At 61.0% G+C, this 16,626-nt stretch overlaps 6 protein-coding genes across 6 annotated transcripts; all 6 read right to left on the bottom strand.

The window, feature by feature from the left end:
* Window positions 1-14: 14 nt before the first annotated feature.
* Window positions 15-1,781, bottom strand: LMXM_26_0580 (conserved hypothetical protein; the record flags this gene model as incomplete). The annotated part of the gene is made up of 1 exon (XM_003876310.1): window positions 15-1,781. One exon carries the CDS (start codon window positions 1,779-1,781, stop codon window positions 15-17), a length of 1,767 nt encoding a protein of 588 aa, XP_003876359.1.
* A 4,066-nt stretch (window positions 1,782-5,847) lies between these two features.
* Window positions 5,848-7,863, bottom strand: LMXM_26_0590 (putative spliced leader RNA PSE-promoter transcription factor; the record flags this gene model as incomplete). Its single annotated transcript, XM_003876311.1, has 1 exon — window positions 5,848-7,863. One exon carries the CDS (start codon window positions 7,861-7,863, stop codon window positions 5,848-5,850), a length of 2,016 nt encoding a protein of 671 aa, XP_003876360.1.
* Window positions 7,864-8,486: 623 nt separating this feature from the next.
* Window positions 8,487-9,485, bottom strand: LMXM_26_0600 (conserved hypothetical protein; the record flags this gene model as incomplete). Its single annotated transcript, XM_003876312.1, has 1 exon — window positions 8,487-9,485. One exon carries the CDS (start codon window positions 9,483-9,485, stop codon window positions 8,487-8,489), a length of 999 nt encoding a protein of 332 aa, XP_003876361.1.
* Window positions 9,486-10,999: 1,514 nt separating this feature from the next.
* On the bottom strand, window positions 11,000-12,187 carry LMXM_26_0610 (conserved hypothetical protein; the record flags this gene model as incomplete). Its single annotated transcript, XM_003876313.1, has 1 exon — window positions 11,000-12,187. One exon carries the CDS (start codon window positions 12,185-12,187, stop codon window positions 11,000-11,002), a length of 1,188 nt encoding a protein of 395 aa, XP_003876362.1.
* Window positions 12,188-13,947: 1,760 nt separating this feature from the next.
* LMXM_26_0620 (putative 10 kDa heat shock protein) lies at window positions 13,948-14,250 on the bottom strand (the record flags this gene model as incomplete). Its single annotated transcript, XM_003876314.1, has 1 exon — window positions 13,948-14,250. The coding sequence occupies one exon, from the start codon at window positions 14,248-14,250 to the stop codon at window positions 13,948-13,950; it is 303 nt and encodes a 100-aa protein (XP_003876363.1).
* An 868-nt stretch (window positions 14,251-15,118) lies between these two features.
* On the bottom strand, window positions 15,119-16,363 carry LMXM_26_0630 (conserved hypothetical protein; the record flags this gene model as incomplete). Its single annotated transcript, XM_003876315.1, has 1 exon — window positions 15,119-16,363. The coding sequence occupies one exon, from the start codon at window positions 16,361-16,363 to the stop codon at window positions 15,119-15,121; it is 1,245 nt and encodes a 414-aa protein (XP_003876364.1).
* Between the last annotated feature and the right edge of the window lie 263 nt (window positions 16,364-16,626).

Genomic DNA, 16,626 nt, shown 5'->3' on the forward strand with positions numbered 1-16,626 from the left:
CGGCGCCGGCCCCCTTACTTGCCACCCTTCGGCTTTGAGGAGCTGTCGCGGCCGTTTTCCAACGCCTCAGTGGCCCCGTCCGCGGAGAGTGCGTGTCCTCCCGCCGGATTAGCGCCATCCTCAGGCGTGCGTGCACCCGACGGCGGCTGTGCCGACGATTCACGGCTCCGCTGCACGAGCTCCTCCTTTGCGTTCTTGGAAGAGGTGAAGCCGATAGCGCTTGTCACCTCCACCGTCAGCCGTGTCGGCGCGATTGCCGCGTCTAGCATCATCACTTCACCCGCATCGTTGAAGAGGTTTACCTGGATGGAGCCGCGGAGCAGCCCTTCCGGGCCGGAGAGAGTTGCCCCGCTTTCGAAACAGTGCGACGCGCCGGGCTGCAGCAGCGGAAAGTTGCCGACAACGCCAGGTCGGCCCATCTCCAGTACTTGTGCCTGTGCCGCGTCAATCACGACGAGGTGATGCGACAGCACCTGCGCGTGCCACCTCTTGGGATTCTTCAGCGGACCGCGGTTGCGGATGTATACGTAGTAGAGAAACAGGTGCGCCTTGGCATCGTCGCCCCGCACCGCGGTCCTGGCGGAGGCGCTGCCACCACAGCCGTCAACGGTCGCTCCGTGCTTTAGCGGTGTCGTCGACGAGAATGAGCCGTCCCTGCTCTGCTTGGCCAAGTGTTCGGCCGCCGATGGCGACGCTGGCGTGGCCGTCGACGGGTTGGAGCAGACGTACTCGGTCGTGATCTCCACCTCAAGCACGTCGGTCTGGATCACTGTCCGGGTTGGAATTCGGCGCACCAGGTCCTGCAGCTCCTCAAGCGTGATGGGAAACCCGCGCGCTTTCAGCAAGGGTGCCGCTGCAACCGCGGCGCCTTTTCGCCCCTCACCCGCGCCGCCTTTCGCCTTCCTGTTGGTGTTGTCCGCGTCCCTCTGCTCGGATGGCGCGTCCTCGGCCACCTCGTCGCCACCGCTAACACAAATGCCACCGTCCGTCAACGACTGACCGACCTCGGAGGACTGCTGCTGCAGCTGCTGCTGAGACATGTAGGCATGCCGATGTGCGTTGAAGATGCTCGTCGCCGAGAGCGCCAAGAGCACATCGGTGATGGCGTACAGGGCGAACTCGCTGCGCACAGCGAGCAAGTAGGACGGCTCCGGCGGGACACAGAAGCGGTACGGCGGGAAGGTCATGTTGATTGGCTCACACACGACGCAGTGACGCGTGAAGTTTTGAATGCGGCGTCGCGAGGAGCGCTCGATCAGGACGCTGCCACGGATGAGGTGAACGCCTTCCTCGTCGAGCGGGTACGTCACGGCGGTGGTGTGGGCTGTCTCCTGCGACGCACATGACAAGGGCGGCGCCGTTGCTTGGCCCGAGGCTGTCGAAAAGGGCAAGGGGGTGGGTGGGACATCCGTCGATGCGGATGCGGCAGCGACGGTGCTAGCGCCACTCTGGTCTGCCGCGTCTGACATGATCCGCCGCAGCTCGCGAATGCGGAATGCTGCGTTAGACGCCTTCAGCTCGTTCAGCCGCCGAAGGGCATCAAAGGCAGCGCTCGTGCGCGCGCTCGTCGTGTCGTGCGGGTAGCCGGCGATGGAGGGACGTAGAAAGCAGGTGCGCAGAATAGCGGGGAAGCTGCTGCCATAGCCGGCGTTGATGAAGTCGTGCCGGCTCACCAGAACGCCAAAGAGAGCAAAGCACATGTCATTTGGGTCCGCGTACTTGTCCGAGACCTTCTTGCCGACGCGTAGCAGCTGGCGATACGCCGAGCGAGCGACGTGCATGGCGCGCCACCTGAGGAGCGGATTCGCTGTTCTGTTGAGTGGGTGTCTGCTTGTGCCGTGGACGCAAGAGACGGCTCTCCGGGACGGAGCTGAGGTCGACGCGTCCGTGTCGGTGGTGTTTTTATATATGCGTGGGCAGATCTTTGGTTTTCGCAAAGTCGAGAAGAGGCAGAGCAACGCGATCGGTTAACGTGGGGTGGGCGGTGCGGTGGTGCGGTCGCAGCAGCCAACCGGTTACAGAGATAGGTGGACAAGAGAGGGGGAGATAAGGAGGAAGGGTAAGAGAAGAAGAACAGAAGAAAGCGCTAAAGTGTGTTGTCACCGCCCTGCGTGTGGAGGCGGGGGTGTGGCGGAAAGGAGGAGGGCCAGGGTTACGGCCCAGGAAGGAAAACGCAAGGACAGGCAAAGTAGCGCCAGAACGAGGGGGAGGAGACGGTGGTACGCGCTCTCCAGAACGAAAGGCGGCCAGTCAGAGGGGAGGGACCGAATCAAGGAGAGCGACTCTGCTCACATCCCTCGTTGAGTGTGTGGGGAGGGTGGATGTGCCTGTGCGTGTGCGTGTTGAAGGGAGGAAGAGAAAGAAAGGCCTCTCTGCGTGTCAACCACGACGCCGACAGACACACCGAGACGCACAGGCACGAACAGAGAGGAGTAGGCCGTCAGCAAAGTCGAACTTCGCCGTTGTTGTTCTCTGCGAGAGTCGACGCAACGGTATGAGGAGAGAGCGGCAAGCGGAACAGGCACTGAGGAGTAAAAGAGGGGCAGAGCTCACAGAGAGCCGGGTTGCCGTAGAGAAGGAGAACAAAGTAGATGGGGATCCCTCAGTTTCCCAGAGGGTGGGTGCAACAGAATACCCGACTTCGATTGCCTCTCCGATGCCCAGGGAAATGGTCGAGTGTGGCAAGTGTATACGTGCTCGCCCCTCTACCGAGCAGCGCAGGTGGGTAGGGAGATCCATCCCCCAAAGCGTCCTCAAATACCCTTGAATGGTAACGCAGGACGCGCCGAGCCGTCTCTGCCCCCACCGCGGCTGCGACACCTCCGTGCACCCTCCAAACGGACGTCCACTCATTTCGGGCCCTTCGCACTTTTCGGACAAAGGAAACATGGGTGCCATCGGTGAGCCATCGTCCACGTGGGCGACGGCGTGGGTGTGTCCTGGTCGTTGTTGCTGTTTTCTTGTACACCGAGAAGATGTCTTCGCTACGGCACTCGACCCTCCAATCGGCCCCTCTCCTCTGCATCGGGGCTCTGCCCCATTCGTTGGCGTGTCCGTGCATCGGTGAGGGGGAGGGGGGAAGGAACGTGGAAAGCGTGCAACGAAACGAGGACAAGATGTGAGCGGAGAAAGGAGGCAGGGGGAGGGGTGTTCTCTTCCTTCCATCGCACGTGTGCCCAGCCATCATCTCTGAAGGCACAATGACGGAGAGCACGAGCAGCAGCAGGGGCTGCAGCAAAGGAGAGGAGAGGACAGCCAAGACGGCACACAAAGCTGAAAAGACGGGCGTGGGGACGGAGGATGAGAAGCCGATCCGCTTGCGGCAGTGAGAGCGGCAACGCGAAGCAGCACACGAAAGAGAGAGGATAGACATTATGGTCGAGAGAGCAGCCAGTTCCTACGCACACGCGCGCGCAGGCACACACACAGCGGCATTCTCCCTCAGGGAGGCAGGGCTGGAAAGAGGAAAGACGCCAGACTCCACACAAAGAGGGCCGTCCTCCGCTCCGTGTGCCGCATACACACACGGGCAAGGACACGGACAGAAGGGAGGGGGAGGAGGAGTGGCCGAAGGGAGAACCAGAAGAAAAAGAAAAGCACGGCTACTGGGTGCACCCTGCACCACTTTGTTACCTTGACGGTGATAGCAAGACGGAACGGGCGTGGCAACCCACACCGTACGACGCATGCACAAGAAGATGGGAGGGCTGCGGCACTTCGCTGCCGTGCGGTTTCGCTCAAGGCGTCGCGCATCCGTGTGCCCTTTGGCGACAGGGGTGACATATAATCGCTCTGATCCGGGGCCTTCTCACTCCGCTGACGACGGCGGCCGATCAGCACACATGATGGCCGCATCACCACCCCCTCCCCGTCGGCGCCAACTCCGAGCACGCCATGCGGCGTCGGTCAATCTTTGTGCCCTTGGGCGTCAAGTCGCCGCTGGCGAGCACCGGATCAGTCGGCACGCTGGCGCAGAATTCGACCGAGACGCAAGCGCACGGCGCACGACGCGTGTCTTCCGGTACCTCCCTTTGCAACACCTACGAGCCCATCACACGTTCCCGGTTTAGCGGTGTCCAGGGAAGACGCCGCCTACCATGTACCCCGCTAGTCTGAGAAACGAGTCCACTCCAGTGCCGTGAAAAGCAGAGCCGCCTCATCTAGAGCCTCGGGGGCTCGTTAACGCTTCGCCTGCGTCACACCAGGGTCCGAAGTGCGCAGCACCGCCAGACACCCGACAACTGCCCACACTTCACAAGGGCAGCGCAGCATCTCACATCAAAGCCACGACGGAGGAACTCCCCACAGCCGCGAACAAAAAGAAAAACGACTGGAAATCGAGGCGGGGGAGGGAGAGGGGTGGGGAAGTGGGCGCCTGCACCTCTGAGTGCGCCCACAGCGCCATCCGATGCGCCTACAAACGTCAGAGTGTGCAGCCGTGAAACGATGTGTCGAATGAGTCCCTGGAAATTGCCCTCGAGGGCATACGCCTTTGCGCGAGTGTATGACTTGCGCCACAAACCAATGGAAAGGCAAGTGTTTGTGGATGCCGCGAAGTTGCTCCCCCTTGCAGTTCCCAGCCTCTAAAGCGTCACTCCCTGCTGTGGCCTCTGCATCGCATCTGTCACCTCTGGGCTACCCTTCATGCGCTCCCGTGCGACCCAGGCAATCGACCTTCATCAGGTTAGCTGCCTTGAGACCGCTTTGGCTGCCGAGAGAGATCGAAACATCCATGGCACAGATGCTGCTGATGGAGGTCAGAGCCGCGCTGGGTGGCATGCGGACATCGGCCTTGCCTTCTTTCTGCTGCGCTGTTTCGGCTAGGTGGTGAGGGCGGCGAAGGGATGAGGTGCAGGCATGTGTGGAGGGGGACGGGGCGGAAAGGTGTTCCAGGTCATGGGCTGTCACCAAAGGCGACCACAAGGCACGTGTGTGTGTGCAGAGCGAGACGCGGGTCGGCGCACGCGCCTGTCAGTTTTTGCGTTCCTCTTGTGCGCACTGCTGCCGCCCCCGCCCCCCTCCCTCCCTCGCACCTGTCTCACAGTGTCGGCAGACGCGTTGGTGAGTGTCTGGGTGCACGGTGCTCACAGTGCGCCATCAGCCAAGAACGAGAAGACGCAGAAGAGGGGAATGGAGGGCGACGTGGCGTTTTCGTGTGTCGTTGAGTTCGTGGCGTGGGGTGCCTGATGTCGGCTCGAGCAATGGATGAAAAAGGCACAAGGGACGGGAGGGCAGGAGACATGGGGCTCACCGGCACGGATGAGGGGAACACGTCAACATGGGAACACATTGCAGAAACAAGCCAACAGACGCACACACGCACGCACCCAGCACCCTCATCCTGTTCACGACCCACGGGCGCTGCCTTTTCCCTACGCGCACCCTCTTGTAAGAGAAGCAATGTGATGATTCCTTGTCCGCTGATCGCCAAGCCTTCTCCGACGGGCTGCATTCGCCTTGTTTTTTTGTGACTTGTCAATTCACCGCTTTCATGCGCTTGCCCGAAAAGTGGGACATCAGTGCGCGTGCGGCTTGTCTGCGGCGCATACCCCCAGAACTCAGATCTGCGCTGTGAAGTACGTCCCACCTCTTCCTTTATTACCACTGCTGCACCCCTGTGCTGCTCCCTACATTATCGCCTTCCCTCCCCCCTTGTGATCCTGCGCTAGCAGTGATGAGGCGGGGACTGAGGGCAGAGTGATGGGGCGGCGCGGGTGAAGAAAGGCGCGTGCACGGATGAGCAAAGCAGCAGGAGGGCGGGGGCGGCGAGGAAGGCGGTAGAGGGGTGTCTCCTCCGATCTCCTGCCTACGCCCTCCTCTTCCACGCCGGCGATCACCTCTCCACTACTACAGTACAACTTCTTCTTCCGTCTTCGGCGGCCGAATCCGCGGCGCCGGCACGCCACCCGCGTTGCCTTCGTCGCCGTCACGGAGGTGTGCCGTCGCGGTAGCAGCACTGCCACTGCCATGACTGGCACCATCACTGTTCCCCTCCGTCTGCGTCGGCGACTCGAGCGGAGATGGTGCTGACAAGGGAAACCGGAGGTAGTAATTCAGCAGCATCTGCATGGATGCATCCTGCATCGCCGACATGAGCGTTTCGCTCTTCCCCTCGCCCAGGCAGTAGTGTCCGGCGTAGAGGCGGCACACAGTATACTCAACCTGGCGATACTGCTGCGTGTTGTGCAGTGAGGCGTAGTTGTTTGTCTCCTGCACATCCACGACGCGGCGTACCACCTGATCAACGTCGATCGGTGATCGACGCAGTTTCTCGGACACCTGTGGCGCATAGCGGAGGACAAGTTGCGCCTCTTTGAACGCATTCGGGCTAGACGACTCAAGTGCGTGGAGCAGCAGCGGTGGTGCAAGATGACCGTAGTCCTCCGCGTGCCTCTCGAGGGTCTCGTCGTGGAGCATCTGGGTACCATGAGCGCCGCCGCTTGACTCAAACTGCTCGCGCCGCCGGTCGGCCCTGCTGTTCATTGGGTGTGCGCGGCCCTCCAGCACCTCCTCCTCGTCTGCAGTGCGGGACTTGACCCGCGCCAGCTCCTCAGCGACGCGACGGCAGAGCGCTTCGACACTCGCTTCATTATCACCCCAAGGCGGTGATAGAGGCGGGGTCGCCGAGGGAGCTGCTGCAGCAGCATCTACACGGGCGTCGTGCTCGGACGTGGCGGCAACAATGGCCTCTGCAGCCTCGATGATCTGACGGGCCCGTACATGGCGTGCCAGCTGACTCGCAAACAGCTGATAGATGAGCGGTCGAACGCGGGCATGGGCGTCGCCGGACGTCTCCGCCATCTCCACAAAGGCGACAAAGGCACAGAGAAAGCTGCGCACCCACTGCATCCGCGGCTGCAGGTCCTCTTTGTGCACCGGAAACAGCTTCAGCCGCGCAGCAGCGGAGCGCAACACCGCCCTCCAGTACCACCGGCGCTGCGCTGCTATGCCCTTCTCGACGCGCTGCAGGTGCGCCGCCGCCTCCCTTCGCGCGATGCGCATGCGCTCCGAGAGGACGTTGAGCTCACGCCACATGGCTATGTCACCTTCTACGCCGCAGTGCTCGGCGAGGCCGATCCGCATGGCTATGCGGCCGCACGGCAGCAACCCTGTCGTCTCATGCAGCAACTGCTGCACATGCTTTGAGCGCAGCCGCGGATAAGCAGAGTAGGTGAGCTCCAGCAATACGGAACGGATCAGCGCGTCCCCGCGTAGGGCGAGTGCGCCGTGCACGGGGGCGTTGAGGGGTGTGTGATCGAGCATCGACCACATTTGATCCACTTCGCGAATGGAGAGTGCGTCAGCGGCAGCGGCGGAGGCGAAGGACGATGCGGCGACCGGCGATGGAGTCGCTTGGAAGGCACGCGAGTATAGTGGAGTGCTGTGTTGCGGCGCGTTGTCATCACGCGGCGAGCCCTGCTCCTTTGTTGATTCTCCGACCGACGCTGCTCCACCATCCGGGGGAGCTGCTTGCCCTTGAACAGAGCGTCGCCGCACTGCGCTGGCGGCGTTGTAGGCCTTCAGGAGAGACTCCAGATCCCGCACTGTCAGCGGCGTTAGCGCGGCATCGGAGAACAAGCTCTGCGTCTCACAGGCATCCATCAGGAGCCGGTACACGTCCCCCACGCTGCGCTCCTTGGGAACGCTAGCCAGCTGCACGGCGCCGCGCATCTCGGCACGGCGCCGCTGGCGTTTTTGCGCCTTTACCTTCATGAATAACGGGTTAGGTTGCCGCTTGTCGCTGTGGACGTCGTTCGGATCCACCGGCATGACCAGCCGCCGTGGGCGGAAGCGCGGAAAGTAGCGAGAGGGGTTGCCATCCAGGTCCAACTTGCTGCACCACAAGCGCAGCGAGCGCCGCATTGTAGGTGTGTCGGTGTGTCGGTGCTGGGAGGAGAGAGGGGTGGCTTAGAGCCGAGAGAAGAGGGGTGAAGAGTAAGCAGCTCCATCGTGGCACTCGGGACACATGCACAGGCAGGCGTGTACAAGGCAGAAGCGCCCAGTCACCGGGGAAAGAGCGGAGAGAGTCGGAGAGAGGTGTGAAGCCCAAGAAGCGAGTCGGCGAGGGGGAGACAACACCGCGACCGGCGAGGAAGAGCCGTTCTGTGCGCAGGGCAATTTCGGCACTGCTGCTGCTTCGGAAGCTGCTCTCTCTCTCTCTCGCTCCCCACCCCCTCCCTCGGTGACATCCGAAAGAAGACTGAGTGACGGCGCACGGACATCTGCCATGCTCCGTGGCGCATCACAACGACGTTGGTCAGCCCACGGATATCGGGATGCTTGACTTTTCGCTTGCCCTTATGTGCGTTTTCTGTGCATATGGCCCTGTGAGCGGCCTGGGTCATGCGAAGCTCACAGTACACGTGCAGCTCTCTATGCACACAGACGCACACATCCAAAAAACCAACAACGCATCTGACTAATGATGATGTACCAAGCCAGCCAACCTGCACGCACGGAGACACAGACTCGCGCGTGCAGAGCATCTACTTCTTCGCCTGTCGGGTCTGCTGGGCTTGGCGGCACTTCTTCTCCGCCGCCGCCTTTGCCCTCTCCAGCTGCTGCATCTCGCGCTTCAGTGACGCGTGCTTGGCGCGCAGGTCCGTCAACTCCTTGTCCATCTGAAGGCGCTGCTGGTGCACATTGGCCTTTTCGGCCTCTAACTCGGTGATGCGCATCTGCGCCTGATCGTGTTGGCGCCTTGCGAGAGCCTCGACATCCTCCGGCTTCATGACAGAGTCGGCAAACCCTTCGAACTGTTTCTCGTACACCTCAAGCTGCTGCTGCAGGGCCGCCCGCGTCACCTCCACCGATTGGCGCTCACGCCGCACCAGCATGAGCTGCGCCTCGATCAGTCCCACATCCTTGGTTGCCTCCTGGTAGGCGACGATGAGCTCCTGGTACTCCGTCGTGCGCCCCTTCAGTCCATCCTGGAACTCCGCAAAGTTTTGCTCGAACGTTTCCTTTCTGTGCCCCAGCCTCGCCTCGAGCTCCTTCACCTCCGCCTCGACTGTCTCGACGCGCTCGCGGCGCTTCTCGCACTCTGCCCAGATGCTCTGCACATTTTGGCTCACACGCTCCCGCACATCGCTGCGGTAGGCCTCCATCTCAGGCTGCATCTTCTCCGTCAGTTGCTCTCGCTTCCTCGCCGTCTCTTGCAGGTTTTGGCAGATGTACTTGGACTTCTCCTCCTGCGCCTTGACCTTGCGCACGTCCATCCGCACGCTGTCCACGAAGCGCTCCTGCACGCCCAGCCTCTTCTTCATGCTCGCCAGCTCCGTCTCCATCTTTTTGGTCCTGGCGATCTCCTTCTGCACCAGGCCCTGGATGAAGGCATCGCCGTGCGCCGCCGCAAGGGCCTGCACCTTCTCCATAAGCACTGCACGGAGTGCCGTCTCGGCCATCTGGAGCTGCTCGGGGGAGTAGTTACCAAGGGAGGCCAACGCCGCTTCCTCGAGCGAGGCCGGCCCGGAAGTGGATGCCATGATGGGCGCTGGGCGGAGGATGGGCGAAAGAGAGGAGCACCGAGGATGCGGAGAAAGGGCAAGCGACTTTCAAACAGCGGCTGGCACCCGTGCGGAGAGGCGTCCTCGCGTGCCGAGCTGCCCCTTGGAAAGTAGTTGGGGAGGTAAAAGCAGATCTATGGAAAGACGCAGAGGCGGAGAACCGCACGCAAGACAGAGTGGGTGTGGTCGGCGGAAAAAGGCCAACAAGAAGAAGCACAGGGTACAGTAGGAGGGAGGAGCAGGGGATGCTGCCACCACGGCGATGCGTCTCTTCGTACATGCCGGGCCGGGTGGAAAGCACAGATCAACCATAAAATGGAGAACAACGTCGTACGAAGCGACGTGCGTGCGTGCGTGCGAGAGAGAGAGAGAGACACCAGTCGGCAAAGATTTGTGTAACGGCGGTGATTGGGAAGAGGAAACGGAAGGCGACGATGAGGGTGGGTGAATGACGGACATACACATACACAAGGAATTCATGCCTCCTGCGCGTGCGCTCAGCATGCGTGCGTGCAAGGGGAAGTGGTGAGTTGAGGAGATGGGCGTACCCTCTTCTTCTGGACCAATACACCCCGCACGACATGAGGATGAGAAGAGACAACGGTGGCGGAAAGGGCTGGACGATACCACCGAATCGCTGCACTCGAGTGAAGCTGCGCGGGGGTGGGGGAAAGGTGAGTGTCTTGAGGAGGATACGGGCGCGCTGTAACACGATACACAAGCTTATTCAGTCTGTGTACGCGTGTATGCACGAAAGCCGCTGCAAGGGCGAGAGACAGGGATGGGGGATGTCGCAGCACGTCCCACAAGCGCACCGCTCACGCCTTTCGCGTTGCAGACGAATGTCTGTGAGCTTTTCGTTGCGTGGGTCTCTGTTTTCGCACCGGCGTGCGCGATGGTGTACATGTGCTACGGTCCCGCCACCCTCCCCTTCCCTCCCTCCACGTCACGTTACTTTCTTCATCTGTGATACGCGCGGGTGCGCGCGAGTGGCCCCATCTGCACACGCGTGCGCACAGGAAGAAGGGGAGGCGGGAAAGGGGGAAAGAGCGAGGGAGAGGGTGTAAGCGTGAGCGTGCGAGGGTGGCGTGTCCGCTTGCGACCGCGATGATGAACAGCCACTCCGTATGTCGTGCAGACACGCACAGAATGCGGAAAAGGGGATGGGTGCGGATGGGAAGAAAGGTATGAGAACAGCGCTGCTCGCCCTCTGAGTCTCCTACGCCTAGACACACACGGACCACCGCCACGTTCCTGCCTATGAGCCGGCCTCCGATGGAACAGCAGCGACGGCAGCATAACAGAAGAAACGAGCGGGAGAAATGCGTGCATGTACGCCCGCCAGTGTGGGTGCTCATGACTGTAGAGTGATGAACTCCCTCCCTGCCCGTGTTCCCGCATGTGCGATGACTCTATGGGTGAGCGTTTCGCCGGCTTGACTTCTCCCCTTCCTCCTGTGTGCTGGCACCCGTGCAGAGAAAAGTGCGGCACGCTCACCTGGGGAGCACGGAGTCCGACGTAGAGGGGACACTCAACTCGTAGTACCACACGACGAAGTACCCTATGATCGACTTCAACACCATAACGAACGTCAAGTACACCATCGCCCCTATCAAGAAGTTCCAGGAGCGTAGCGGTGTCACGGCGATCCAGGCATCGATGTATGCCATGCCCCTGCGCACATAGCCGGCTCGGCCCTTCCGCAGCGCCTCGCACAGGATGAGATAGCTCTCCCACTGCAGCGGCACACGCGGGCGGCGGTTGCGCATTTCGCTGTAGCAGTTATAGACGACGCGCCAGTCGAATGGATCCATGTTCATGTAGACCCGCATCAGGGCATTGTAGGTCTTGGCGGTGATGCCACTTCTGCGCTCGCGAGAGATCTTGTCGAAGACCTCGATGGCGCGCGCCCACTGCGGCGGCACCTCGGTGGAGAGGCTTGTGATCATCAGCTCGTAATTGTGGGCAGCAGGTCGCACGCCGCGCTTCTGCATATCGTCGAATAGCAACTGACAAGCCTTGGGCATGCCGCGCTGCAGGCACATCTCCATCAACGCTGCGTACATGTTCGGCGTCGGTGCCATGTGTTGTTGTATCATAAGTTGGTAGAGATCCATGCTTGCCCGAAGCTGCCCGCCGCTCATGAGAGAGGAAAGGAGTGCCTCGTAGGTGGAGGGGCTGATGCGCAGCCCGGCAGTCTTGGCACCCTTCACGGCCGCCAGCGCCAAGGCGTAGTCCTTCGGCGGCAGGTGGTCAATATAGCGGCGTAGTTGCACATTGCTGACGGTACGCGCTTGCACGGAGCAGGCAAACGCCTCCTCGACCTCCGCCGGTGTGTTGAGGGGTACCTTGTCACCATGAAGGCCTATCACGGTCGCTGTAACCGCAGCAGTAGTACCAGTGCCGAGCGGAGACGAGGTGCCCGCAGAAGGCACTGCGGTAGTGTCGGCAGCATCGCTGGCTGTAAACACAGAAGTGAATGGCAACGGAGAGGGTGCGGCAGGAGTGGAGGAAGGCAACTCTGAGATGGGTGGAGAGGAGTGCAGCGTTGCACTGGTCGTGAAGCTGTGACGCGCAGTCCAGGTAGCCCCGCCGTTGCGCCGCACGAGGCCCTTGCCACTGTGGACAAGCGCTGCCGGCACATGCCTGCGCGTGGAGAGAGGCAGCCCGCAGCAGTACATGGAATGAGGTGGCCAAGTGGGAAGATGCATGCGGCGCTGAAGCACACAGTAGCAGCGATAGATAAAAGAAAAAACGATGCACGTGCTTGTGCGCCAGCTGGCGTCGATCAGTGCGCTGATGTGTGTGTGTGAAGTGAGAGGGGAGCGGGCGGGCGACGGCGTACAGCGTGAAAAAGTGGTGGGCAGTGCGGGTAAAGGAATGCAGGCACGAGAGGGAAGGGAAGGGAAGGGGGGCCGATCCAACGGTGGTGATTTGGCGGAGAGTGGGAAGCGGTAGAAAGAGCATGCGCACACAGCTGAGGACGATCCTAAGACACGGAGGCCGCCATGCGTGTTTTGAGGGGTGGGGATAGTACTGGGGCCGCTGTGCAACCTATGGGAGAGCGGTAGAGCACAAAGCTGCTGCTCCACCCACCCACCCCATCCCGTCCACACACACTCACAGGGTAAGAGGGAGTCGATGGTGCGTGATCGCAGGAGAGAGGGAGAAAAGGGGGAGGGCCAAGAGAGAGACGAGCAGCGACCCTCCCCTCTCCCCACAGACAAAGTACAGGGGAGGGGTAAGGTGGGGTGCCCCGTGTGTGTGTGTGCGTGCGTTTGTCATTCTGGTCCTCCGTCACGATGCAAGAAAACAAGCCACTGTCCATACCAAGAGAGAATACGTGTGTGGGTGTCTCAAAACAACTTGACTGCTTAGGTATAGATAGATAGATATAGATATATATAGATATAGATAGAGAGAGATGCTATCCTGTTAGAAACCGATACGAGCTCACGCCTCTTCCCTCCCCATCCCTCCCTCCCTCCCTCCCCCTCTCTCTCGCCATGGAAAGGGAGGAGGAGGGAGGGGGAGGGGGGGAAGAGTCGAGAGAGGGAGAGAGACCGGGGGTGGAGGGAGATGAAGGCGACATGAAGACCGAGTCATGCTGTGTCATCGTATCGTGCGTCTGATCGCGTGCATGTGCGCACTTCCGTTAATGGACTACATGCCGCACGCGTGAAACGTCTTCGCCCGCACAGACACACACACACACACACACTTACGCACAAGCAACCCTACCACCATCCTCCCCCCTCCCCTCCCCTCTCACCACTTCGTCCTCGCAACGCTTGCCATCCTCGCCGTCAGGTGGCCGCTTACGCAGCAATGTGCTTGCACGCGCATGCGGCACATAGCGGCGACGTACAGATAAAGAAAACAAGTGTTCCCCCTCCCCCGGCACTCACAGAGACACGCCGACCCACATAGCAGCAACCTGCATAAGAGGCGGGAGCGAAGCGGTGTGCGTGCATGATAAGCCTCCATGGGTGCACGCGTGTGCGCAAGCGAGCGAGCGAGCGAGGAGGAGGAGGCGGGGGAAAAAAAAAACGGAAATCAAATGTGGGAACGCCCTGCGCGCACAACACGCAAAAGAGCCTGAGACAACACAGCGAGGAGAGCGAGAGACGCACGCGCACTGCTATGGCTGGAGAGGGAGAGGGAGAGGGGGGCGAGGGGGGCGAGGGGGGCCGTCAGAGAGGAGACAAGCGAAAGGAGGAGAAAGCCGTGGTCTGCCCACGCTGCCCCTTACGCCTAACTCAGGCGGGCGGTTACTTTTCCCTTTGTTTTCTGTGCGACGACATACCGGTTATCTCCCGACCTTGTGCGGACCCCCTCCCCCTGCCTCCTCTTGCCCGTTCCTTTTTTCCTTCCGCTGCTAAGGAGAACAGTGTGTGCGCCGTGTCTCGCCCGCCATGTCGGTCCCTTCTCCACCCGTTTCTCAGCTTGACAGCACGCCAAGCAGCACGCTCTCATCGTACAGGAAGAACTCCTGTCCCTCCACCTTCACCGAAGAGCCGCCGTACTCCGGCAGCAGTACCGTGTCGCCCACCTTCACCGTCGGCGTCCAGTCCTTCGACCCAGCCGCCACCGCCACAACGGTGCCCTCGTTGACCTTGGCGGCCACCTGCTCAGGGATCAGAATGCCGGCCTTGGTCTGCTTCGCCGCCTCCACGCGCTTCACCAGCACGCGCTGGCCCAGCGGCTGTAGCTTCTTCAGAGCGGGGACGGTGAAGCGGAACATTAGGTAAGCGGGGTCGAAACACGAAGAAGCGAAGAGAGGAAAATATGTAAGTGAAGTCGCACGTGCTGAGCAGACGGAGACGCGTACGTGTGTGCACACTCTGAGAACGGTGAAGGCGTGAAGAGATATCCTGCGTGGCAGTGGAGAAGAGAGAAGAGCGCCACGTTTGGGAGAGATAGAGAGGAATCGTGGTGGTGGGCAGTGAAGAGGAGAAGGCTGAGCAGTGGAAGCGATGCACGTCACCCGGTGCGCACACACAGAGCAAGCGCACCACAGCCGCACGCACATGTCAGAGGAGAAATCAGCGTTACTCACTGGAGGTACAAAAACGCTGGATAGATGCAGAGCCCAAATACCGTGAGATGTCAACGGAGGGGGCGGGGGGAGGCCGTTGCCCCATGGACGACAAGCCGCGATCGCTCTCTCGACATACGCGCATGGGGAACAGGGTCTTCCCACACACAAACATTTTTCAAGCTGTCCGTTTCGCTGCCATGCAACATGCGCCCAGCTCCGCTCTGCCCCCCCCCCAGGCCTGTCACAAGCTCACCTCGCGTCGTGCCAAGCAGCCGTAGACAGAAGCCCGCACAGCAATGCGCCGACATCACCATCTCAGAGCAGGCCCCGTGCACCAAAAGCTGCCCACACCCGCCTCGCAGCCGCTCACCACCTGGTGCATCCCCCTCGCGGTGCCGCAGGCCCCACACACACGCACACACCACACACCCAATTCTCGCGGCATAGACTCTCGAATATAGAGAGAGAAGCACAGGGGAGAGAGAGTGGAGCATGATGGAATGCAGCGGAGAAGCAACTCACAGGTGCCGGAAGGGTAGACTTGTAAGAGAGAGGGAAGAAGGCATATTCGCTAATGCAGGAAGCAGGTGGCAGCCGTCATCACGCCCACCGAGGCAATGAAGCGATCCTTCGAGGAGGCACCGTCCAGGCTTGGCACGCCGACCGTGAAGAAACCAATGTCCATCATGTCCACCGCTGGTGCGTCGGATGCTTCACTATCTGGAACCACCACAGTAGTGGCAGCAGCACCATCCCCGCTGCCTGTAGAAGTCCCAGCAGAGGAGAACTGCGTCTTGGCACGTGCCGGGTTTACAGGGAAGAGAAACACTTCCGTAGCGACGCAGCTCACCGGGACCTCGCGAACGTAGTCGATGCGGAACTTGCGCAGCAGTATGTCGGCGCGGTTTGGCGGCACGTCAGGGCGCCGGAGACGCGAGTAGGCGCATTGCGCATCGGCCGTAGCGCCACGGAAGGCGTCGATCACGAGCAGCTTCGTCACGAGCTGGTTCACGTGCAGGTTGAAGTCAATATCGGTCTCGCGCAGCATGAAGTGGCGCCGATGAAGCAGCCAGAGGGGTGCCGCGGTGCACACATGAGGCAGGGAGATGAGAAACTCATCCGGTGGTGGAGCAGAGAGCGGGGAGTACGCGGCAATCTCCATGGAAGCAATGGCAGACGTATTCGCGAACCACCCGCTCTGCAGCAGAAGGTCACTCACTGAGAGTCGCTGAACCCGTGCTACGTCGGATGAGGGCATTTTCGACGCATTCTTCTCAATGGCGAAGCGCAGCAGCGACCGCTTATCAGCAGGCAGCGCCGCCGGGGTGCGCTGCTGCTTCGACACCCACACTGCTGTCACCTTGAAGCTGCCAAGCAAGCTGCGCGCTGCCTCGCCCTGCCCGTCCAAGTAGGTGTAAAGTTGGCTGTACACGCTGTAGGAGCTGTTGCCGACGTGGACGAGGTGTAAGTGAACCTCAGCGCACAGCCTTAAGGGCCTTGGCGGCAACTCGAAGTCAGGGCACGGATTATCAAGGATCTCCTCGACGCCGGCGAAGAAAAACGTGTTGTTCGAGTCTGTGTAGGCGTGGGTTGCCTGCTCCACCGGCGGACGCGCCACGTTGCCCTGGGCGTCCGGCGCGGCGAGCGCCATTTCGTCGGGTGTTTGCAGCCACCCGTGCTCCCGTGCAAAACGGAAGCAGTAGTTGCCAAGACGGTTTAAGGTGGACACATCAATCTGCGTGTGCTGCACCGGCACAAACGGTACGACAGGAATGCCCCACACCACCGCCGACCCGTCCGCCTCCTCACGATACATGACACAGGCGAGTGCACTAGGATGGATGCGCGATGCAAGTATAGACAGAGGAAGAGGGCTAGCCACCGAAGAGCGCACGGATGGGAGCTTTGTGACGCACGAATGCGGATGTATGCATATAGGTATGTAAGGTGAAGCGAAGGATGCGTGGGAGAAGCGAGTAAGCTGTGAGGCAGAGGGAGGCGTACTTCAAAGGGAAAAAGGATCTCGCAACGGACACAGAAGCGTTAACACAACACACACACACACGCACTAGAAGCAGA

The sequence above is a fragment of the Leishmania mexicana genome, chromosome 26, assembly GCF_000234665.1.
Source record: "Leishmania mexicana MHOM/GT/2001/U1103 complete genome, chromosome 26".
Lineage (NCBI taxonomy): Eukaryota > Euglenozoa > Kinetoplastea > Trypanosomatida > Trypanosomatidae > Leishmania > Leishmania mexicana.